Genomic DNA, 24,001 nt, shown 5'->3' on the forward strand with positions numbered 1-24,001 from the left:
CCCGCCGCTCGAACCCCGGTTACCAAGCTTTCTCCTTGCTGGTTCCGAGTGATACATTTTGTCTTAGTTTTCTGTTGTATTAGTTAAATTTCAAACTGTTCACCTGGATCAATAAACACAAGCAAGCGTCGTTCATATTTTGCTCAATGGCACTAACCGCTCGGCCACAGAGGCGAGTTGTTGCTTCACAACTAACTACTCCTGATTCAGTTTGTCACCTTCCACCCGATAATGCCAAGACTGCTGCTCTATGGTGGCAGGTAGGCCTACACTAACTTGAACTCCACGTTGTTGGCAAATGCCATTAAGCAACTTTATCAGAGTTGTTTCGGGAAATTAACAAACCGTAAGTCAGTGTTGGCAAAAATCGTTGAAGATAGCTATTAAGCAGCAACCTTGGCAATGAGTTACGTTAATCCTCCAGAATATACCATTTAACTATTTATTAGCATTTCGTTCCTTTTTCTCGTGGCTTCGCACCGGGAGCATTACTTTTGCCAAGGACAAACCAAAGCAAGCAGTGTATGACGATAAAAAATAATACGAGCAAAGCGAGTTCAGCGTATAGCGCCGCTTGAATATCATATTCAGTTAGGCTGATTCCAAGGAACTTCAGGTACTGAGTTGTTTCTTGGACGGGGTCGTTTTGTTTGTCCACGTTTATCTCGTCGCAATACCTTCTGTCTGACCCCATACACGCTACATACCTTCATTAAAAACATGAGTGAAAAATGAATTGAGTTCTCAAAGACGTCCGGTGTTTTAAAAACTTTTTTACCTCATGACGTAAGGAATATAGTTTTGTTGATGAACACCGTGGAATAGATGAGACATTGGGCCTCTTGCTAATATGGCAACATCATCACCCCCGTGGGTCTCCGATGGTAGCGGAATTGCACTTTGCTGTAAATAGTTTTCCCTTTCTGAAAAATATTGCAGCGCTCTTATTCGGGAAAAAAATCGTGCTTTAAGCTATGGAAACATGGTTATACGCGCAGTATCGTCGTTAGCCTAAAGCCCTAAACCTTAAACAAATGGAGACCAAATTCTTTAATCTCTACAAAACACAGCAACTAAAGTGGCTGCAGTCTGCATGAAATTCAAGCTTCGGAGAAATATCGATTATAACCTGCAATACAGCCAAATGGATAACAAAGTTAAGCAAAAAATTTCATGCACAGCACCTGTATTTACATCCGATAAATTTCTTCGAGAATGAGGTTCGTTGTTAATATGAATGGTGCCTGGACCTTGATACCCGATACCATTTGCATATGTTAAAGTTGTGAAAGGCTTCTTGTCAAGTCCTTCGTAAGGAACTCCGTTTGCACTTGCTAAACCTGCCAATAATGGTTTAGGTTGAGGTTTTTTACGTTCTTATACTCTCTGCATGTGTAGAAGACGTGTGTTACATGATAAAATGTAGACTACAACAAAGTTTCGCGTCTTATATTATCAGTCAGTATAAAAGAACGCAATTGCCTGTCGTAATAAATCAATTTTCGAATGGAGGTAAATGCTTTATCTACCCGTTAGTTAAAGTAACGCTTTTACCTAATATAGGATTTCCTCTATCAGAATACCCTCCCATACTAAGTGTGTGGCTGTGATCGGCAGTGACGATTATCAGCGTGTCGTGATCTGAAGTCATTGCCACTGCCCTTTCAATTGCGTCATCGAAAGCCACCATCTCGTGCAATGCCCTGAACGCGTTGGTCGCATGATGGGCGTGATCTATAGCAAACGGTAGCAGAAATATGAACAATTAGAATAATTTTCTTTCATATGATAATTGATAATCTTTGAAGTACAGAATTATTTCTTTCAAAATGTCTTGCCAATTCTTCCGCCTTCAACTAAGAGAAAGTAGCCCTTGGAGTTTTTCTGGAGGATACGTATCGCTTTTTCGGTCATTTCAGTAATTGAAGGTTCGCCTGCTCCGTCGGAGTCGCGATTGGATTCATACTTCATATCGGAAGGTTCAAATAAACCTACATAACATTTATGTAATCAGCAAATACAATAATCACATAAAACGAACTTGTCTACAGGACAAGTATATATAGGTTATAGACGTTTAATGCCATTCTGGAATGGCAGATATGTTGGTACATTTTCAAATATGCATTTGGTTGGAGTGCATATGCATTAGTTTATGTTTTTATATATAGTTTAAAACGTGTACAGTAAAAAAATCCAGCAAATTCGTTTTTTGAAAGTTCATTTTTTGGAATTTTCTCGTTGCAGTTAACATTGATATAATAAAACACACACCCTACGATGTTACAGCATGCTATATAATATAATGAAAGGAGGACATTGAACTCCTACTACTAGGCTGCTTGGCTTACTAAAAACGAAACGTGGATGCGCTGAACCAAAGCAACTTGAACAACATCTCCTCTAGGATTTCGTTGGGAAGCAAAGTCCGACTAATAAAGTGCTGGTTACCTCAATTCAGAACTCAACTTTGCTCGTTACGTCATGCATTGACTAAAACCATTTTTACAACTAACCGATGTTTTGCAAAAAATGTGAAAACTTTACTCAACCGCACATGGAAGAGTAGCTGTCATTTATTGCTTAAGGTTTGTATTAGCACATTTACTACATATGCTATATTTCGTTAATATACTGCAATGTCGTTTTCATATTCCGGCAATCTTATTAATTCGACACAAAGCTATTGGACAAAATAATTTAGATTAACAGATTCCACCAAATGTATTTATTTACGATAAATAACCAACCTAACAGCTTGTCAGTCGTTGTTACATCTACATTGTCAAAATCTTCTTTATTCCAAACGTATTGAGCTTCTAATCCCAGATCTACTTGATCATTCAACCACATTTTAATTAAGTCTTGTCCGTCGTTTCTGCTGTTTTTCTGCTGTCGATATTCGGGATCTCGGGTATTATTAGGCATAAAGTATTTCCTTCCACCTCCTAAAGCTACCTGCCCAAGAAAATCACATTTTGTTTTAAAAACTTAGTTACTGTAACAACTTTCTTGTTGTAACTGATATTTTAAATAATAAAAATTCTATATCTATGTAATTAATTATTATATGATTATAATAATTAATATCGTATATTTTTTTACCCAAATTTAATATCATTATATCGATTGCATCGTGTAAGGATATTTATCATTGGAGTAAATATTGTCGAAAGTAAAAACTAAAAAAACTTTTATCAGAACTTCTGTTGGATTTACCGTTATTTTAGCCGAAGAGTCGTAAAACTGCTGAGCAAGGTCCTTGCAACCGTTTTTCACAGCGTCAGCAGACAGGTCATCATCGCCATACCATGTTCGCTCGGCCGAATGGGAATATGTGGCGGCAGGTGTGGCGGCAGGTGTGGCGTGATTTATGCGAGTGGTTGTGACGATACCTGTTGACCTTCCTGTTAGAAAACATTTCGTACCTTATTCATCCAGCAGTATAACCTATACCCGGTTTGACTTCAATTGTATTTTTTATTCAAAGCAACTTGACAACGCACGACAAACCGTACAGTAATTAAGCATAATTAGTTTTAATTACCTTCTTTATCAGCGTCAATTAAAACAGAATCGACGGCGTTTCCTTTTTCTGAAAGGCAATCGCCCCTTCTGGCTTTTGCGGAAACACCCAGTGTGCCATAAGTACTTTTCACGCCACATAAATACGCTGTACCTGTGCTTGCCGAATCTGCCACCTGCTTGTTAACCGCGTAAGTCTGAAATGTAAACATGACTTCTTTGATGACATAAACACGTCGAAAAGCTCTTGTTTTATATTGTAACATATTGTAGTTTAGTTCTTATAGTCTTATGACTAATACGATCGATTATGTTTGTACCAGAGGAACCACAAAAAGGTTCTTTGTCAAAGTAACAAAGAAAAGTTTCAAACAAGTTGGCCAGTTGAAACATAAACTTAAACGACCAGCTCCCCCAAAAATGATTGTTTAGTTTGGCCTATAGGCTTCAAAATCTGTCCTTTGAATGCCTGCAATACACAGATTCACTTTAGCCACTTAAATATGCTCGCAATGAGCGCGAGGTAAACGTTTTAATTTCTTGGAACGCTTAAAGTTTGATTATGAACGCAATTAAACTTGGGGTACTTGGCTTATGCACCTTTCCACGATCCAAACAAACCAAGTGGTAAAGTTAAAACAGTCAGAAGCGAACACGGCGAACTTATTTATTTTCAAAACACCCGTGTCAATGTTTTTTGTATTGTGCAATAATAACGTAATAGGTCTACTGGTCTGTACATGAAGTTTTTTATTAGTCCTAAATGCGGCAGTAAACAAACCAACGGTTTAGTTTGTAAGTTTACCGCTTCAGTTTTCCCTACCCTTAAGCATCATAGCAGTCGTATTCCTGGATGAAGTTTACTTTTCACTGAAATTTGTTTGCCGAAGCATTCGGCCATATTGCCTGCACATGAGCTTATCATACGCCCGGTCATCAACCGCTGCACATATGTAGGCACGCTGCAAGCATGTAATAAAAAAATTAGGTACGATTATCGCAATACAAAGTTAAACAAACGATTACTCTGGATAATCCAGCATGATGGAATCCATCCATCGCCAGCTTGTATTCTTCTCCGCTGTTGTTTCGTAACTGACCTTTCAATATTCTTCCTGCTGTTATGGTGGCCACGCTCATACCATCGCCTGTAGATTATTTATTGCTTACATTAGCCAGTAAAAAGTTGAAGTTTTATTCATTAGAAGCATTAGATTTTGATATAAGGCAACAAATATACTACGATTAAAAAATTACCAACTGCAACAAAATGTGTTTTAAATTCATTAAAGAAATTTAAACCGGTTGTAAAGCCGGAATCCTCATACCGGGTTACTTCTTCAAAACATGAATTTATGTTATGTGTTTTCTTATTCAGTTGCTTTGTCACTGATAAATTTAAAAGCATCGTATGCTACGTTGTTATTTGTTTATTTATAAAAAATGAGCAAGTAACTGAATTCAGTAAATGGACATAGTTCCGATGACCTCCTTAAAGTCGGTTGACAGAGTATTTATTCAAACGTTCAAAGTGTAAACACGATCAAAATAAAAAGGAGAAAAATGTCAAACTATAAATTAATAAGTCATATTTACCTAAAAACAGAATGACGTTTTTGGCGGCGTTCATGTTGTGTGTCTGTTGTTTAAGAGCAACCTGAAGTTCTTCTTTGGCGACATTATACCAATATTCTGGAGTCTCTTCTTCAGCTGCAAAAGATTTACGCAATAATATGACGTAATAGCAATTCATAACAAAACAGTTAACTTTACACCCCGGTGAATTTTCGGTAGGTTGTAACGAGGAAAAATTGATAATGACGTCGACTTTACCTGACCAGGTAGGCTCGTTGCAACTAACTGATGTCAATGCTATTGTTAGAAGTGCAACCAGTATTCTCATTTTATACCAATATACTGTCTCATGCAATGAAGTACAGCAACAAAAGACGTTCACGGATCTGCCAACTTGTGTATGTACTGTAGTAATGTTGCAATAACCAGTAAGAGCTGATAGAAACAATAGTGACTTCTGTTAGAACTATACTATCAGATTAGGGTTTCGTATGCTGCATTAACCACACCTTTTCTGCCAATAATTGCCTTTGGAGTTTCTTTCTACATAGACTTTCAATATGGTTCACGTTTGAGTTAGCCGAAACTATAACCTGAAATTAATTGGGAATATGTAACAGAACGAATACAGCAGCCAAAACAGTCGAAAACATTTTATTAATCAGATGTTCGCTGGATTGGTAGCAATTATTTTCAGAAAATATTTTAAGTTTTATTGATACCCATGAAATTAATAACAAACTTCATCTACTAAAGCTGCTATGAAGACCTTTACAGAATTTCTCTTTAGTTGCTACAAGTTACATGATATCAATTTTTAATATGTTTTGTGCTCGTTGTGATTCGTTAATATTAGCGGTTCGTTTGTTTTCGAGATCAGTTTGATCAAAAAGTAAATATTTGACTCCCACCCAAACCTATGTGCATCAGCGCGAGAGTTCCTCTCTATTGCATACTTTTCTGCTTGATTGTTTGCAAATACCTGTGTCCGCAACCTCTAACGCCATCAAGCAATCATGTTGTAATTCTGCGACTCATTGTTGTTAGAATCTTAAAACGCTTCAATTTTGGAAGAACAGCGAAATTTTATTGAGTGACAGTCAGACGTCTCCGGAGATCACTAATCCGCAACTTTCAACATCCAAAAAAAATTGTTATTAAGAAGCGGATTTTCTTCTATCTATTTAATGCATTTGAATCTATTAATCTGAAAATGCCGCTGCAAGACTCAGATAAATATATTCTTGATGGGAATGGGATTCTCGCAATGGGTTCCCTGAAATTTTGCACGTGTGCTTGGCTTGCCTGAAACTTGCCTCATACTGATGGCAAAATCACATAGCCTATCTCTAGTTCCCGTTACATAGGCCCAAAATTACACCTGCCAAAAACGAAGATTTTTTAGCCTAAAAAAACACATTTCCCACTTTTTCATGCCAAATTCGATCTAAGTTTTATGAGCGACATGGAACTTTGAAAAGCGCCAACTGCTGGGGGAGTTTCTAGGCTAAAAAACAACCCCAACCATGTTACCCTCTGATTGGACTAAACAGGTTTTGTAAAGCCCTATGTGAGCCACCTAACGAAATCACAGAAATGTTGTTTTTCAGGTATACACCTCCTTATAAGTAAGGAGATTTTATTTATTTATTTACTTCAATTATATATACCGCTTAGTTTGTCGAATTGTGTTATGCGTTCGTTGTGTTGTTAACCCATATCGTATCTTCACGGACGCAAATGATTGGGCTACCGGATAATTTATGTTTAAAACAATGGTAATTTATTCAGTTACAAGCTTCAGTTGCTAATTTCTTCACATGACGCTTATTAATTGGACACAGGCTAAACTCCTATGACCTACACTTCTGACTTGAGTTCACTACCGCGCAAGGAAAGCAGCAGAAGCAACATGTTGCCAAGTAACTTGACTAATGTATGACATAAAAAGAGTCTTGATTTACGTCACAATGAAGGCCAAAAACTGAGACTTTTCTGATTTTTTTTGCCGATAACTGCCTAATTAAGAATTATTTTTCAAAAATATAAGGTACCTGTGCCTAATAAGGCCCGGTCCCTAATAAGGCCCATTGCTCATATTTCGCAAAACCGTGCAAATAAATGAAAGATTTTATCCCGATATAAAAACTAATATAAATTCATGATGGTTTACCAGATTTCATCCTCGTCACGTGATCAACCGATTCTCTAGAGCACAACAAAAATTTGATATTTGCAGTTAAGGTGGTTTTGTTAATTTAGAAAAAAAGTAAGTGAGAATTTGGCCGGTTAAATCAACTGTTGTCAGTCGGCTGAAGTTTTCATGTAACAACCAACTTAGTATTGAAAAGGATTATGCACTTTTTTTTGCAAAACTTTTTCTGATAATAAAAATGTGACATTTTTTTCGTGGATGCCACATGCGCCTAATAAGGCCTATGCAAGATGCTTGATGGTTGAAGATGGTTGATCCCCCCAAAAAAAGAAAAAAGGTCTTTGCTACAAACTATGCCAGAAAAAGTACCAAAAATTGCTCAAATAATTTTGAACTGCCCAAAAATTGCCTATTTAATGACGGTTAGGGGGGCCGGTGACCCCCCGCCTGCTGCACCTATGCTGATGGGTCACATTCCTTTAAGTTTTCAACCCACGTTTGTTGGTCGTTGTCTTACACAAATTGGTGGTTGCTGTCTTGTTTTATTTGCTTAATACGATTTTTCAGCTATGTTTTGAATCAAAATACTCACAAAATTGGTGGGCCTTATGAGGAGCCTATGTTCCTAATAAGGCCCATTTTTTGGAATTTTTAATTTCTTTATAAAAATTTTTTGGGGGGTTATTAGGTATTGTGGTTTTGATATGTTGTAGTCATATACCCTCACTAATAGAATACGATTTTTCAGTCTATTCTCATTTGTGGTTCTTGAGTTATTTTCAAAAAAGTGTTAGGTGGGCCTTAATTGGTACAGGTACCTTATTTCCAGAATATTCAGTTTTCTTTCGTATAAAATCAACTTGTTTTTGGACTTGCCCCTCACTTTAAAGGGTAATACTAATAACTAATAAGAAATGTCAATTGTTGCATTTGACGAGCGTTGTGCATAGCTTAGGTTATACACTAAAACATGCAGGCGGTTGTTTTAGCGTGTATACTAGGATTAGGAGAGTTATTGTAGACAACAGCATACAACCTGCCACAGCTGTTAAATGTGGACATGCATTTAACAAAAAGAAAAAATGCAGTTCAACACAAGTTATTTAATATTTAAAACCAAGCCATACGGAAAGCAAAACTGTCGTTTCTTATCTAGAAATGTTAAAGATTTTTACAAATTTGCTTCGTTTTGCAGCTCAAATGCGTTTGTGGACAAGAAAACTCCATTTTAAATTACGTTTTGATTGTTTGGAGGGCAAAACGGAAAATTTGCTTTACCTTAAGACATATGCTGAAGCCTAATCAACAACAAATGACTCGAATGAAGTGAAGTCATAAAATTAATTTCATAGAATGGGACTTCAGTCAAGCCAAGTCTTTGCAAAAAGTGATTAGAGTCCGACTCCGAGCCGCTGATTTCATTCGCTACCACGTTGCCGCTTTGCGCACAAAATTTTGCATTGTTTTACGTAGTTAAAATATCGTATTTAAAGACGGGAATTGTGAAATCACAGGTAAATGTAGCACTAAAAACAAACGTTATTGGTTTGGTGACACTTAATCACGCGACACAAAATCACTTGGACATTTAATCACGCGACACATAATCACTTGGACATTTAATCACGCGACATTTAATCATACATTTACAGTATCGAAAATTGCATGTCTACACACGAAAAACAAATATAAACCTGAAAAGAAATTGTTAAAATGATTAAACATTGTTTGCGCAGATAAGGCTCCCGTACACACTAGCTAACAATGTCATGCATGGGAAATGTGAGCAACTGCACGAAGATAAACTAAAATCTCGCTTGACAGATAACGGTCAACAGCAGAAACCTTTCACGTTGCATTTGAATGTCTTTTTCAATTCCCTGTATGAAAGTCCACAATGTCGGGTGGTGACAAAATATATGAAATGCATTTATTATGTTGTAATCGGCCAGTTTGGATGATTTTTGGCTTTTATTTAAGACCCGTGAATGACAAAATATTTTTTTCGTTTCAACAGTTTATTTATATCAGCAACAAAACTATATTTATAGAGCAAACAATGTAAATCTGGGTTGATCTGGTAAAATCTGGTCGCTTATTTATAGGCCCAAAAAAACAAACTTGAAACCAAAGAGCGAAGTCGACATTTGCTCATCACAGAGAGTAATTTTGGTATGACTTGACTGCATCAACTTCGGCTTTCTTGTTTTGTTTTTTGATCACAATCATAGAAAGGAAAATAATGAAAAACGCGAAGCATATTAGCAAGGCAAATTGTACGTAGAGAGCTACAGCGGTTGCCGTGGTATCAAGATTCATTCCCAAAAAGGCGTTGGAAGTACTAGGTGGTTCTGGTTCCGGAACCTCTGGTTGCGATGTTCCTTCGCAGTGCCCCAAATCTGAACCAACGCATGCAGCATACCTGTAGATATATGAAGACATTTAACAACAGGATCTCTTGGTACATACTGGAACTGTTTCTTGTTCGCTTGTTACCTCATGACGTAAGCGATGTAGTTCTGTTGATGAACTCCGTGGAATAGGTGAGACATTGGGCCTCTTGCTAATATGGCAACATCATCACCACCGTGTGTTTCAGAGCTAAGAGGCACCGCTGTTTGTTGATGATACTCCACAGCATCTGTTGATAAATTCAAAATTTATTGTCTAAATAGACTTCGTTGAAGAAAACCTGTCACTCGACCTGCCCTGTCACTCTAGCGCCTTCGCAAGTGTAGGCATGCAGTAAGCTATTCTGCCGATAGCATATGTTCTAAATACGATCAACCTTTCGTCCATAATTGTTCGTCTTTTGGTATATTAAGTTACCTGTATCGATACCAGTTAAATTTTGGCGTGAATGCGGTTCAATTTCTGTTGAGCTTGGACCTTGATAACCTTGGCCGTTTGCATAATTCAACGTTGTATATGGTTTTGCATCTAAAGCCTTGTAGCTGTTCCCATTGGATGTAGCCAGACCTCCAGAACAAAATAAAACTGGTTAGCAGTTACAGTAGTTAGAGTTATAGTCAGTTAATGGTTAGATAAAAGAGAAAGTTCTCCAGTTCGCCATTACAGGGCTTTAAATGATAAAAAAGGTAATTTGTAAATGTATACAGAGCTTCCTTTCTGAGGGTTTCGAATATAAACTACCTACCAAATATGTCATTTCCACGATCGCTATAACCACCGATGGTAAATGTATGACTGTGATCAGCTGTAACTATGATCAGTGTATCACTGTCTGATGTCATCTCAACAGCTCTTTCAATGGCTTTGTCAAAGGCAACCGTTTCATGCAGAGCTCTATAGGCATTAGTACCATGATGAGCATGATCTGAAAATTTATTTCGTTATGTAACTAAAACTATACTTGACAGACCAGTAACAATTAATCATCGTGTTTCATATCTGATAAAAGAGAAACGCATAGTAACTATGCCATAGTTGGTGGAAATTTAGAAAAGAGCGTTTTTTTAAGAAGTCAGGCCAATTATAACAATTGCACACCTATTCTTCCTCCTTCAACAAGAAGGAAATATCCTTTCGAGTTTTTCTGCAAAATCTGAATTGCCTTTTCCGTCATTTCCATGATCGATGGCTCTTTGCTGCCGTCTGCTACTCTGTCGACCTCGTATTGCATATCGGAAGGTTCAAATAATCCTATATAGTCAAAGTCAGTGCATTGTGTGTACTTATTTTTGTATTGCCCTAATAACATTGTCCTAAAAAAATAACGATCCCAAACCTAACAATTTGTCGGTTGTAACTGGATCAACGCTGTCAAAATCATTTTTGTTCCAAACGTAATGTGCATTCAAGCCTTTGTTTTTTTGATTCATTTCCCACTTGTCGATGAGTTCTTGACCATCATCGCGATCATTGTCAGTGCCATACTCAACGTCTTTAGTAGTTTTTGGTCGAAAATATTGTCTGCCTCCGCCCAAAGTAACCTTTCAAAAATATTGCGTATATTGAACACGTTTATGTATGGTCAATCCATGCATTCGTATATCTTGCACGTTCAGGACTTGGGATTACAGATTTTAGACAACTCAGAATAGGTTTCATTGGAAAGGTTATTATCACTAAAGCTTGTCGATTACTCTGCAGCAGCACGCGACCCCATTACGATAATTATAGCGTCACACAATCGCGTATCACATGCTGCATACGCGACCAGTGATATCATCAATAGAGCATTGTGAAACTTTGCCTGAGACAAAAATTTGAAAGTTTAGTTTCCATAAACTAAACGCTGCTTTCTCACCGTGATCATGTCTGAGCTGTCATAAAACTGTTGAGCAATATCTTTGCAACCATTTTCTTTTGCTTCTTGTGTTAAATCACTGTCAGAGTACCAGCTTCTGTAGGCCGTGTGAGCATAAGCAGCACCAGGAGTGGCATGATTTATCCTGGTTGTCGTGACCACTCCTGTGGATTTTCCTGTTGCATCAAGATTAAGGTAATATAAAAAACAAGATATAGTTTGGCACTGTGAGGGTAAAATTTAAATTGTTCGACACTATATGGCATAGTCATTCGTATACTGTCGATAAATATAAAGTTAACCTTCAGAGTGACAAACTATATCCTTGTTTTTTATTTTGCTTTAAAATTTGGTTTAGACAACAATAAAATTAAGATAATTCTTCTACTGCAAGATGCATATAAAATGATTTTTGTAAAGGCTTTTAATTTTTTGGTGCTGTTTACCGGCTTTAAATGAATCAACTAAAATTGAATCCACGCCATTTCCTTTTTCGCTACTGCAATTTTGTCGACGAGATTTTGCAGATAACCCGAGTGTGTAGTAAGTGCTTTTGACGCCACACAGGTACGCAGTGGCTGTACTTCCTGAATCAGCGACTTGTTTGTTGACTGCATAAGTCTGAAATAGAGCAGCTTGAACTGATTCAATCTCATTACGGAGTAGATCATTAACGCGGACTTCATATTATTCAAACATTCTCAGCATTGCTTAACAAAGGTTAAAGTTGTCAAGTAAATAAACGTCAGGTAAAGAGCGAACAGTTATTGGCGTTAGGACCAGTTAACAAGTTTCTACGCAATCGCAGCACAATGGTTAACGTGTGTTTTCTTACATAGCTTGCTGTTTTGCGTGGGTATTCGTAAAGTTAACAGTTTAATGCAAAAATACCCTTGATAAACCAGCATGATGAAATTGATCTATAGCTAATTTGGTTTCTTCTCCGCTGTTGCCTTGTAGTTGACCTTTCAAGATTCGTCCAGCTGTAATTGTGGCAACACTCATACCATCACCTACAAAATGCAAAAAGTTAACCAAAAGCTTGCGGGCACAATGAAAATTTGCTGAACCTAATTACACGTGTTTGATACAGACGAATTTCAAGTTATGAAATTATGCATTTGTGAAAACATCAGCATGGTAGGCTACCTAGAAAAAGTATAACGTTTTTGGCGACGTTCATATTATGCTTTTGCAAGCCAAGGGCAACTTGTAATTCTTCCTTGGCAACATTATGCCAATATTCCGGCGTTTCCTCCTCATCTGAAACAAAATTTGACGTACAGTGTTAACAAAACAGATAATTATATCGTTGAATTTCCTTCAAATCTTTATCAAGCCGTGTTAGCGTCATCGTAATAACTTTAAAGTAAGGAGCAAGTGGCAAGACAAGTTAATTTTTTATATCAAAAAAGAATTGTTTGTAAAAAAAAAACTGGAGAAAAATAAATTTAACAGTTTTTAAATAGGGTTAATCATTTATTGCAAAACCAGAAATTCCCTGTAACTAAACACCTATCCTATACGAGATCGTGTTCAAATTGAAGCACATTAGCTGTGACCTACACCGGCTATATCTGCAAAAAATGGCAATACCGGTAATAGACGGCGACGTTGAAAATTGCGATGTTGATAAATGACGACGACGGTAAGTGTATCCGCTGGTTTCATTACGAAAACGATGCTTACATAGTTTGTCGTTTTGTTATAACATATTACTGTTAATTTTGGACAAACAAGAATACATAAAGTGCATTGCAAAACAAAAAAATAACAAAAATAATGCAGTTCAATCCATAGAAAAGATAAGTAATCAAAGATTTTCGTTGCTCATTAATTGACTTCAATGATATCGCATAATTTAGTTAGAATTTTAACTAATTTGTGGAATTTGAATTGTTCAGGAATTGGGATCAAGCTTGGAACCCGTGTAGGAAAGAGCAGTTGTTACAACGGAAATGAAAAGATCTGGTTATTGTCCTTGAGTTATCTGCTTGAACAATCGAAATCGCTTAGTTTAATAAAAAGCTGAACTAAAACAGTGGTAAATTTGTTTATTCTATCGTCCAAGCTTTCAAACGTAACCGAAATTTTTTGTTTTTTGTTGCAAATTTTTCACGTTTCCCTGTCAAACCGAAGTAAATAGTAGCCTACTGTGTTACAACAAAACGACAACCTGCAAGCCTTGTTTTTGTAATAGAAACACTGGTTTATGTCATTGTCTGCAACTGTTATGTCTATTACCATCATTGTCCAGTACCTCCATTGTTAGCGTCGCCAGTCTATCCTTACTTGGTTCAAACCCAAACTATCACTGCTGTTGATTTCAAGTTTTGACGTCATAATTAGCTGCAAATTTGCGAAACAATCTTGGCAGTAATTACTTAACTACTAATATAAATACTATTAACACTAGAAAGACCACTGCGGTCGATTTTCACCACGTATCTGTTGGCGGCTATAAACCGACTTTTAAAATGCTTTGCCCGGGTTGCAAATTGATGACTTTTCTTTAATTTAAGGTTAGCATTTTAGCACTTGCCACTCACCTTATGCGATTCCTGTCTATTAAAGCGGACACACTTGTCTGCAACCATTGAAAACTTTAAGTTGGTTAATTATAATTATAACTATTTCATCTATTTAAAAGTATGGATAAAATTTTTAGCTCATAACTTTCGAGAGTTTGTCTTTCATTTAAGCCAGTTTAGATTTTGGTATGAGCCGTAATCAATTGCTTTGTGTCTTGTCTGGCATAAAGTGCTTCCTTTTTTTCTTTTGCTGTGTAAATAACTCTGGTATTCTATTCACATTTTTCGTTTAATATTGTTTTGTAGGCGCTAATTCATCTATAGACCTAAATGTCTAGCTTAGGGGTTCTTAACCTGGGATCCATGAACCCCAAAGGGTTTCGAGGAGATGCTTTAAGGCAGTGGTTCCCAACCTTTTTTGGTGTCGGGGCCGAATTTCAAACTTTAGTACAGTACATATGGAGCCGCATGAAAACACTCAAGTAATTATAAAGAAAATTTTAAAGCATGAAAGCATGTACCAACGAATAGCAACACTAACAAGAAAAATAACACAAATCAAATTAATGTCCAACTTGACTCCAACTCCAACTGACAAGTCGAAAAATAATCGCCCTAATTATTGTAAATAGATTTTTTATATTTTTTGTGGGATTTTCAGGGATCAATGAGAGCTGCAAGAAGGCTAGCTTGAAGCCGCGGTTGGGAATCACTGCTTTAAGGGGTCCGTAAAACGAAATCCAATTATTACGAAAATCCATTTATTTTTATCTGTCCATAACGTGGTTATTCCACTTGATCTGACCACAACTGTTGTCAGACATGCACCTGGACTAGTTTGGACAATTGTAAAACCGCCTTTGTGATGTAATAATACATAATGGCTACACTAGTAAGCGTGAAGTAAACGAGCAGAGAGCATACTGCTTGCTGCTCGCTCCATTACTTCCATTTCTTTTCTGATTCACTTGTGTTTTTATGATGTTGTATAATTTTGTTAGTTGTGCATTGGGTGTATCTTGTCTTGTTTTCATCTTTTCGACTACCACCACGTTGATTAAAACCTAATTTCCACTTTTGCAATGTGTTTCTTGCAAAGTGCTCCATAGCTTTTAAAGAATGTTATATGGGCTCGTGACACAAAAAAGGTTAAGAAACACTGATCTAGTTTAATCTAATTGATATGTCGAAGACGATTTACCTGTCCAGCCTTTTCCTTCACATACAAATGCAACAGCAGCAAAACTGACAAACACTGTCGCTAATCTAATCATAATGATTTTATTGCGATCACAAGTCCTGCAAACCTGCAACGTTTATAAAATGAGAAGAGTATTTCATAATAGGTTAGTTTATTTTGTACTTTATTGAGAATTGAAAATAGTTCTTATTTGTTGAAACTAACTTCGACCTTCACACTAATCATTTGATTCATTAAAATGATTTGAGAAATCTTCAAATATTCTCAATACTTTACATACAGCGTATTACAATTAATGTTTTTAAGTAATTGATGAAGTTAGAAACATCATATTAAAACTAATTTGTGAAAAATGCGCAACAGCTAAAAAACTCCTTTCTCAATCAAGCAGGAAAACACTAAGCGCGGGTTTTAAGCTTCCCTGCAAACAATGGACCTTGAAATACTTTTGGCAAGCACAGTTGGCGATTTCATTATCAGAACAACGTACAAGTAAATCTTGTCATAACGTGCCCCGCGTGGAACACAATGTCTGGTACCTATGTCTGGAACTGCGTGGTTACGCTGTGTTTCCCTGCATGGAGATCTTGCTTGAAGTCAGAGAGTTGAATATTTGTAATGGAGCAATAAATGTGTTCCTGGTACCAGAGCGCACATCAAATATCCTGTTAGCTGACAGAAATCAGTTCAATGCACCGTTTAGTTTTAATGCATAAAGAGATACGTGCTAAAATGTTAACCGTTTGATATCACTTTTGATGATATTGAACTCGTTTTGCGTGGGCTGTCGCCGTAAAAAAGACTGTAGCAAAATATTTTTCTAATTACTGTCGCTAATTTTTTTTTTACTAGCGGATTATTGTGCAAGTTAACCAAATACTGTCTGATAGAAAGCGATATGGGTTAACTTCCTCTATAAAATAAATCCATTCCTGTTTACTGGCTGGTTAGTAGCCGGTTTTAATATGATATGGGCAGACACAAAAACGGAATAATATCTTTTAGTTTTTTCATTTTTAACAAACACCGCTTTTCTTCCAACAATGCTGATTTCGATAACAACTCCATGATCTTACTATTTACAGCAGGTTGGATAAGGCGGTTACCGAATGTTCATTATTGCTGGTGGGCAGAATGCTTCAAAAAGCAAATAGAAAAGCCTGAAAACAATATTCGTCTTCGGACCGATTGCCAGACAAACAATGTTGTAACGTATCTTGCTAATGCTTCTATTGTTATATCTGGCATCCAGGCAGGATAGCGACTGTCAAAACAGCGACTGTCATAATGGCGACTTCATAATAGCGACGTAATCAAGTGAGCGACATTCCAAACAGCGATTGTCTAAATGCCGACCGCATTAAAACAGCGACTGTTATGATAGCGACTTAACTAGGCTTTCCATTTTTCCAAATTTTTTTGTTGTTTATCATTGCTTTTTGAAATAGGCTTCCTTCGAGCCCTTGCTCGCAATTTAGAAATAAACGTGTCTTGATTTTTATTGCATTTTTATTTTATTTTATTGCTTTTTAAATCATGTGACTTCATGTGACTATGGATAGTCCAAATAAAATGTTGTTTTAAAGTCCTTTTTGGTTTCAATCTTTCACTACGCAGTATTTGCCTGTTTCTGCGTGCATACGTGTGTAGAGAGGTGTGGGGGATGGAAGTGCGTGTGCGCGTAAGCCTTGGATTTAATAAAAGAAGTGAGGTCGCTGTTGTGGCAGTCGCTGTTTTAAATGAATCGCTGTCGTGTAGTCGCTCTATTGACAGTCGCTGTTTTAAATGAATCGCTGTTGTGTGGTCGCTCTATTGATAGTCGCTGTTCTGACAGTCGCTATTTGGAACCCGAGCCGTTATATCTACGTTAATCATAAGACACGGTTCATTCGATGCAAAAAAGTTGTCGTTCGAACGATACAAATATTTTTAAGACGTCGAGTTTGTTTTGGCGTAGGATTATTGTTTTTACCTGTTTGTTCTATTAACCTAAACCAGGTAGCACGTAGACCTGTTTTAGTATTTGTGTCAGTTTTTGTTTAATTTGCCAATATAATCGTCTCTGTTTTAAATCCAAGGTTTTAGTTTTCATTTAGACCAGCACATGCAGACGAGAGTCCAGTTTTATGCTATGGCATGGCTGTATTTATCTTTGATATTGACTCACTCCATACCGTAACTTCAATAAAATGATTATGCAACTGCCTCTGTCAACACAAAAAGGAGACGTTTTTGTGTTTAACTACCCCAGTCAGTAAACGAGCTAGCAGTGCCAACCACAGATTGTTTTTCATTTTTTGATTAGGCGAAATCGTATTTCATCGAAACGTGTACGCGAAACATTTAACAGTACTGCAAAACATCATAAAATTAAACCAGTCTAACTAACAGGATTTGCAGCATTTCGTAACAGTACCATATTACATAATAAGAAAAGACATTAAAAGTAGTGTAGTTATGAGAATTACCAAGCAACCGTTTAAGCATGAAAAATTATTAAGCGGTATTATAAGCGCAACGACTGAATGTTATCATATTTTTTTTCCACACTTCCATCAAACCTCTTCATTCCTTTCTTGTACAACATTGTGGAAAGAAGAATTGTGAAAAACGCGAAACATATTAGCAAGGCAAATTGAACGTACAGAGCGACCGCCGTTTCCGTTGTATCAAGATTCATTCCCAAGAAAAGGTTGTATTTCTCGGTTGTTGTAGTCGGTTCCGGTTCAGGCAAAGAACTTCCTTCACAGTGACCCAAGTCTGATCCAACGCACGACACGTATCTGTATTGAAAAGATCATTTTTAATTAAAAAAAATTATCTCCAGTTGCTGCGTATATGCTGGGTTGATTAACCAACTGCGGGGCCTTCGAAAATCTTCATTTTAAATGATTGTTTTAAAGCTTTAGTTTCGAACACCAACTTAGTTATAGTGTTTACATTGTAAAAATTTTCCAAAAAATGTCAAAACTTAATTTATGGCCTGTATAGATAAGGGAACCGCACAAAACGAAAAAGTTCCTCAGCCGAATTAAACATAATATCTACTTGCTCAGGGTCTGTGGCAATTGCCACACTGATACCACCACATCTGGCCCAGTTGATGTACACGACTGGGTGTGTGTAAGTGACTGGACTGTTGGATGATATGTTGAACGCATGTTCTGCTCAGCTAAGATAACCACATAAATCTGTTTCTCACCGCATAACGTATGCGATGTAGTTCTGCTGATGAACACCGTGAAATAGATGAGACATTGGGCCTCTTGCTAATATGGCAACATCATCACCCCCGTGGGTCTCATATGCTAGGGGTATCGCTGTTTGCTGGAGATATTCCTTGTCATCTGCATCCAAAAAAATAAACAAATATCTTAACTGGAAAAACATAGTTCGTAATTCATAAACTTTACAAACAATTAACTAAGTGACCAAAGCTTATTTCGTAATTACTATGTACAAATGATTGCTCCTACGACAACTTATGTTTTGCATCGTTCTTGAAATAAGCATAATGTCAATTATTGACCTGTGTCGACAACCGTAAGATTTTGACGTGAATGAGGTTCGATTTCTCCAGTGTTTGGACCTTGATAACCTTCGCCGTTTGCATAGTTAATTGTTGTAAAAGGCTTTCCATCTAACCCCTTGTATGGCTTGCCATTTTCTGTTGCCAAACCTGATTACAGAAGACGTTGCGTTAATTTTGACATTTTTAATGCAGTAGACTTCTATTTCGCAATGTATGTGGCATCAGTTAAGTTACCAAATATGTCATTTCCACGATCACTATAACCACCGATGGTAAATGTATGACTGTGATCAGCTGTAACTATGATCAGTGTATCACTGTCTGATGTCATCTCGACAGCTCTTTCAATGGCTTTGTCAAAGGCAACCGTTTCATGCAGAGCTCTATGAGCATTAGTGGCGTGGTGAGCATGATCTGAAAAATCTATTACGTTAGCTGTAGAAGAATGATGCTTATGCCTGGTACAAGTTACACCTTGAAGTAAAAGGATTTGGAACAATATCAGCAGTATTATGGCGAGTTATAGTTTTATAGTTGAGTTATATCACAAATCCACCTATTCTTCCTCCTTCAACAAGAAGGAAATATCCTTTCGAGTTTTTCTGCAAAATCTGAATTGCCTTTTCCGTCATTTCCATGATCGAGGGCTCTTTGCTGCCGTCTGCTACTCTGTCGACCTCGTATTGCATATCGGAAGGTTCAAATAATCCTGCAAGATGTAAAGGCTTACGTATCGGTACCGTACATATGAAGATAAATTTTTATAATCGTTTTAGTAAGGTCCTGCTAGATCTGAAAATGCCGATTACAAACCTAACAATTTGTCGGTTGTAACTGGATCAACGCTGTCAAAATCATTTTTGTTCCAAACGTAATGTGCATTCAAGCCTTTGTCTTTTTGATTCATTTCCCACTTTTCGATGAGTTCTTGACCATCATCGCGATCATTGTCAGTGCTATACTCAACGTCTTTCGTAGTTTTTGGTCGAAAATATTGTCTGCCTCCGCCCAAAGTAACCTATTATGATGCGGTAAAGTACATAGTGAATACTTTTCTGACTGTGGATTCTACAGATGAAGTTACATGTGTTTATTCTTTGTAGAAATGCCAATGTTTATATGCATCACTTTGTTATAGCATGATTTGTCTATTCTCTGAAGCAGCTTGTGAAAGCGTATCCTATACCAAAAATCTTTCATTGTCAGTACAGGAAGTACTTCTTTATTCAGAGTATTGCTTTCCCGTTTCTTGGAAACCGTGATTGTTTCCAGATCACAAAAACATCAGCGACAAGTGACCTCCAAATAGTTGAAAGGTTTTGTAAAGTTTACAATTCAATTTTTTGAACAAAAATTGCCACCGTGACTGTTGATTTTATAATGTCTTCAGAGATTTATCTAGTCTATAACCATGGACTTTCATTGGTCTAGATGTGGCTGACACCACGTGAAAAAACAAGTGTTCCCTGATCGAGCCACCCCAAAGACATAACAGTCCCGTCGTACTGCGATTTTTTATTCATAGTCGCTTTTAGTTTTTAGATATTAACAGACTAAATGTTTTTTGCTCACCGTGATCATGTCTGAGCTGTCATAAAACTGTTGAGCAATATCTTTGCAACCATTTTCTTTTGCTTCTTGTGTTAAATCACTGTCAGAGTACCAGCTTCTGTAGGCCGTGTGAGCATAAGAAGCACCAGGAGTGGCATGATTTATCCTGGTTGTCGTGACCACTCCTGTGGATTTTCCTGTTGCATTAAAATTAAGATAATTCTTCTACTGCAAGATGCATATAAAACGATTTTTGAAAAAACTATTATTTTTTTATACTTACCGGCTTTATATGAATCAACTAAAATTGATTCCACGGCATTTCCCTTCTCACTACTGCAAACCTCTGTTCGAGATTTTGCAGATAACCCGAGTGTGTAGTAAGTGCTTTTGACGCCACACAGGTACGCAGTGGCTGTACTTCCTGAATCAGCGACTTGTTTGTTGACTGCGTATGTCTTAAGAACACAAGTAGTTCAGCTTTATTTTCGTTGTACCCAGTTGATGATTAATAGATACGGACAGTGATATTACGCGTGCACATACTCGTGATAAACCAGCATGATGAAATTGGTCCATCGCTAATTTTGTCTCCTCTCCGCTGTTACCTTGTAGTTGACCTTTCAAGATTCTTCCTGCAGTTATGGTACCGATACTCATACCGTCACCTACGCAAAATAACCAGGATATCTCAGTGTTAGCGTATACTTGAAATTTTTTAGTGCGTTTGCGAATAAATATGCATTCTCAACGTCACATACCAAGAAAGAGTATGACATTTTTGGCGACATTCATGTTTTTCTGCTGTAAACCAAGAGCGACTTGCAATTCTTCCCTGGCCACATCATACCAGTATTCTGGGGTTTCTTCTTCATCTAAAACCAACTTTGTTAGTTAATCTCTGGTATATTTATGTCGTTAGACTTTTTGTAATTGTTTGATATGTTTCTGTTCCATTAAGAAACTACTGTCTTGTTACCTTGCTTTTACTGCAAAGCTGAAACGTTAGGTTTATGTTTACAAATATTTGCTGGGTTTAGTTACATTTACCTGTCCAACCTTTTCCTTCACAAAAAATTACAATAGCAGAAAATATTACAAGAAATCTTGTTAAGTTGTTCATGACACTTGTTTCCAAGATAACAGTTGTCCTAAATGTACAGAATTACTGTTGTTTTGCACGCCAATTTGCTTGCAGCCCAACGGGCCTGATGTGACACCTAAAGTGGTCATGTTGCCATTCGGTTCAAACAATACAGGGTTATTAAGCACTGAAAGGAGGACAGTAACCCAAGCAGGACAGGACAGAAGATTATGCAGGTGCGGTGGGCTTATAAGGGTTATATAAAACAATGCCTTATATAACGTACAAATAGTCCGGTGAAAATAACTCGATATCAAGCTTGGTTACGAAACTAATTTTTCTTAAGCAGTTTGCCAACAGACATCGAACAACTTTCAACTATAAAACTACAATGAATGCCGTTTTACGATTTATTAACGTGTTATCTCTGTTCGAGTACCATATAAATACCCTTGTTTCTTATCTGCGTATGGCATTGAAATTGCCGTCACATGTGTTGCAAGGTATGGCCAATATACAGCTTTCTAAAACTGCACTGTATCCAAAAATTACTTTGCATTCTTTAACTGGACATCAGACAACTAGGAATGACATTACATCAAAGCAAATATAAAGAAAGTTTTTACTGCAAACTATAAGTGCCACCAATGGAAAACACAAAGACTTTTTTTGGGCACGCACATACAAGAAATATACTGAAATGTACACTGATGACGCTTATTTAATCTGGTATAATCCTACGCCTTTTGCAGTTACATTTTTGAAAAATTTATTCATGTCTTAGAAACGCGTTTTTCAAAAGTGGCGTATACACACCCTAAACATTGTGTTTCTTGAATCACATTGCGAACTGCTGTCTATTACAGTTTATCTTAGATTGAATCTGCTCATCCTTTCCTCAATACTAACGCCGGAAACATCCAAAAGACGTAATGAGCATCCTAAATACTGCTTTGTGACGATATCCATAACTTTATTCATCAATATTGAACTGATCTAACTTAAGCTCTCAAAAATACCCTAAAATATTAACAGTATTGGCAAATCTTAAATTTTGCGCTGCTACATATTGAGTAGTGGAACTATTTCGGTGTATATACGTATGCAATATAAGCTCTCTGTATAGTTGTTAGTTGCTGATGCTTAGATATAATTAATCTGCAAATCGTTACCCGTCTTACGCTCTCTTCCTATGAGTTGATTGATTGAGCAGATTAAAAATTGCCTTCTTATAGCTCTTATTAACAAGACTTTCGATTTGTTTGCTTTCTGCTCTTCTCCGTATATCAAACTATTAGTATATGCTAATATTTAATTCCTTGCACGGCAAACTTTAAATCATTGTGTTGTCTGCAATGTAATTAGTTCAGACAACAGAGCTAACAGACCTGTAGAATATTTACCTGTATATACTTGGTTTATATCGGTTGGTATGTACCGTATGTCACGTGAAATCACTTTTCAGGGTGTATAAAACGTTTTAATACTGGTTTTTTTGCCCCATGCAGAAATGGTTGGCTCTTCACTTGGGAAAAGATTCTTCTATTTCTTAATTTTTTCATGTTAGTAACATTTTTACGAAAACCCTAAGATTCATCTCTGCAATTTTTTTTAACTATTAGCGAAATTGCCCATTGATGCTTTATATGACTTAAACTACAGTGGAAGTGCTGCTTGAAATTATCTCATATTGAAAATAAATATACAGCTTTTGTTTTTTGCAAGGCAGTAAAAACTGAAAAGAAATGCATTTTCTTACAAAAAGGAACGTATTTTTTGGATAGTTGCAACCTCATAACATTTCAAAAATGGAAAGGTAATGTTTTGGTTATTATAGTATTCAGGTTTGGACAGGGCATTATTTCAAATTACGCTGAATATAATTCCTGGTAATTCAATTAGTTAAGCTAATAAATAATCGCAAGAAGTTCTCCTGTGACTCCCCAAACTCAGAAAAATCGCCAATCATTGTTGACTTAGCATACTTGAACCAATAAATCGCTCTCCATAATTGAACTGTATGGTATGCCATCATAACCTTTATATCCTCAGACTGAGGAAAGACTTTGCCCGACTTAATCGGCGATAATTCCTCACCGCTCCAGCTCCGGATGCACATTTTGTCTTTTGTGCAACTTTTAATGGATACATATTTTTTGCTTTTTTTGACTTTTTGTTTTGTTGCCCAAACTTGAGATTGTTTATCATGATCACACAAGCAAGTGTCGCTTATACCTTGCTCAAGGGTATTTCAACGGTAGCGTAACTGGGAATCGATCCCTGTTTGTATGTTTACAATCCAGGCAGGCTTCTCCACCGAGCTTAATCAGCTGACTAAATGCATCATTATTAAAACGTTTTTATAGCACAATGTAGGTGATTTTATGCTCTTGCGTACTTTGAACATTGTCATGGAAAAGAACAAATCAAATCCATCTAAGTTGAGCTCAACCCGGGGTAGTTTAAATGTTGTCAAATATGTTGTATAACTCTGTCAACTCAACTCGTTTTAAATGACCTCGTCCCGGTTAGTTAAACATCTGCTAACTTGACTTAAATTAGTAAGACGATCGGCAG

General features: G+C 36.8%; 3 protein-coding genes across 3 annotated transcripts; all 3 read right to left on the reverse strand.

The window, feature by feature from the left end:
* Window positions 1-428: 428 nt before the first annotated feature.
* On the reverse strand, window positions 429-5,878 carry LOC143448857 (alkaline phosphatase-like). Its single transcript, XM_076948774.1, has 12 exons — window positions 5,610-5,878; window positions 5,359-5,535; window positions 5,122-5,235; window positions 4,552-4,673; window positions 3,548-3,722; window positions 3,220-3,407; window positions 2,751-2,958; window positions 1,839-1,991; window positions 1,555-1,734; window positions 1,185-1,340; window positions 779-923; window positions 429-707 (listed from the first exon to the last, which is right to left on the reverse strand). The coding sequence occupies exons 2-12, from the start codon at window positions 5,426-5,428 to the stop codon at window positions 446-448; spliced, it is 1,773 nt and encodes a 590-aa protein (XP_076804889.1). The 5' UTR covers window positions 5,429-5,535; window positions 5,610-5,878; the 3' UTR covers window positions 429-445.
* Window positions 5,879-9,187: 3,309 nt separating this feature from the next.
* On the reverse strand, window positions 9,188-15,403 carry LOC143450192 (alkaline phosphatase-like). Its single transcript, XM_076950639.1, has 11 exons — window positions 15,258-15,403; window positions 12,675-12,788; window positions 12,417-12,538; window positions 11,972-12,146; window positions 11,526-11,701; window positions 11,004-11,208; window positions 10,766-10,918; window positions 10,413-10,592; window positions 10,085-10,234; window positions 9,752-9,896; window positions 9,188-9,677 (listed from the first exon to the last, which is right to left on the reverse strand). Exons 1-11 carry the CDS (start codon window positions 15,328-15,330, stop codon window positions 9,410-9,412), a joined length of 1,761 nt encoding a protein of 586 aa, XP_076806754.1. The 5' UTR covers window positions 15,331-15,403; the 3' UTR covers window positions 9,188-9,409.
* Window positions 15,404-17,529: 2,126 nt separating this feature from the next.
* On the reverse strand, window positions 17,530-22,585 carry LOC143450191 (alkaline phosphatase-like). Its single transcript, XM_076950638.1, has 11 exons — window positions 21,391-22,585; window positions 21,102-21,215; window positions 20,887-21,008; window positions 20,624-20,798; window positions 20,362-20,537; window positions 19,603-19,807; window positions 19,346-19,498; window positions 19,024-19,203; window positions 18,787-18,936; window positions 18,460-18,604; window positions 17,530-18,040 (listed from the first exon to the last, which is right to left on the reverse strand). Exons 1-11 carry the CDS (start codon window positions 21,461-21,463, stop codon window positions 17,764-17,766), a joined length of 1,770 nt encoding a protein of 589 aa, XP_076806753.1. The 5' UTR covers window positions 21,464-22,585; the 3' UTR covers window positions 17,530-17,763.
* Window positions 22,586-24,001: the final 1,416 nt, after the last annotated feature.

Source organism: Clavelina lepadiformis, chromosome 3 (genome assembly GCF_947623445.1).
Source record: "Clavelina lepadiformis chromosome 3, kaClaLepa1.1, whole genome shotgun sequence".
In the NCBI taxonomy this organism is placed as follows: domain Eukaryota; kingdom Metazoa; phylum Chordata; class Ascidiacea; order Aplousobranchia; family Clavelinidae; genus Clavelina; species Clavelina lepadiformis.

Bases quoted from the DNA above. Each gene is read 5' to 3' on its own strand.
- LOC143448857 (XM_076948774.1), bottom strand. From the start codon at position 5,428: ATGAGAATACTGGTTGCACTTCTAACAATAGCATTGACATCAGTTAGT. The intron at 4,674-5,121 runs GTAAATATGACT...AATAATCTACAG, and splicing joins AAACGTCATTCTGTTTTTAG to GCGATGGTATGAGCGTGGCC. The intron at 1,992-2,750 runs GTTGGTTATTTA...AATGTTATGTAG, and splicing joins AACGACTGACAAGCTGTTAG to GTTTATTTGAACCTTCCGAT.
- LOC143450191 (XM_076950638.1), bottom strand. From the start codon at position 21,463: ATGAACAACTTAACAAGATTTCTTGTAATATTTTCTGCTATTGTAATT. The intron at 20,538-20,623 runs GTAAGTATAAAA...TTAATGCAACAG, and splicing joins AGTTGATTCATATAAAGCCG to GAAAATCCACAGGAGTGGTC. The intron at 18,041-18,459 runs GTGAGAAACAGA...TTTTCAATACAG, and splicing joins TACATCGCATACGTTATGCG to ATACGTGTCGTGCGTTGGAT.
- LOC143450192 (XM_076950639.1), bottom strand. From the start codon at position 15,330: ATGATTAGATTAGCGACAGTGTTTGTCAGTTTTGCTGCTGTTGCATTT. The intron at 12,539-12,674 runs GTAGCCTACCAT...TGCATTTTGTAG, and splicing joins AAACGTTATACTTTTTCTAG to GTGATGGTATGAGTGTTGCC. The intron at 11,702-11,971 runs GTAAACAGCACC...TTGATGCAACAG, and splicing joins AGTTGATTCATTTAAAGCCG to GAAAATCCACAGGAGTGGTC.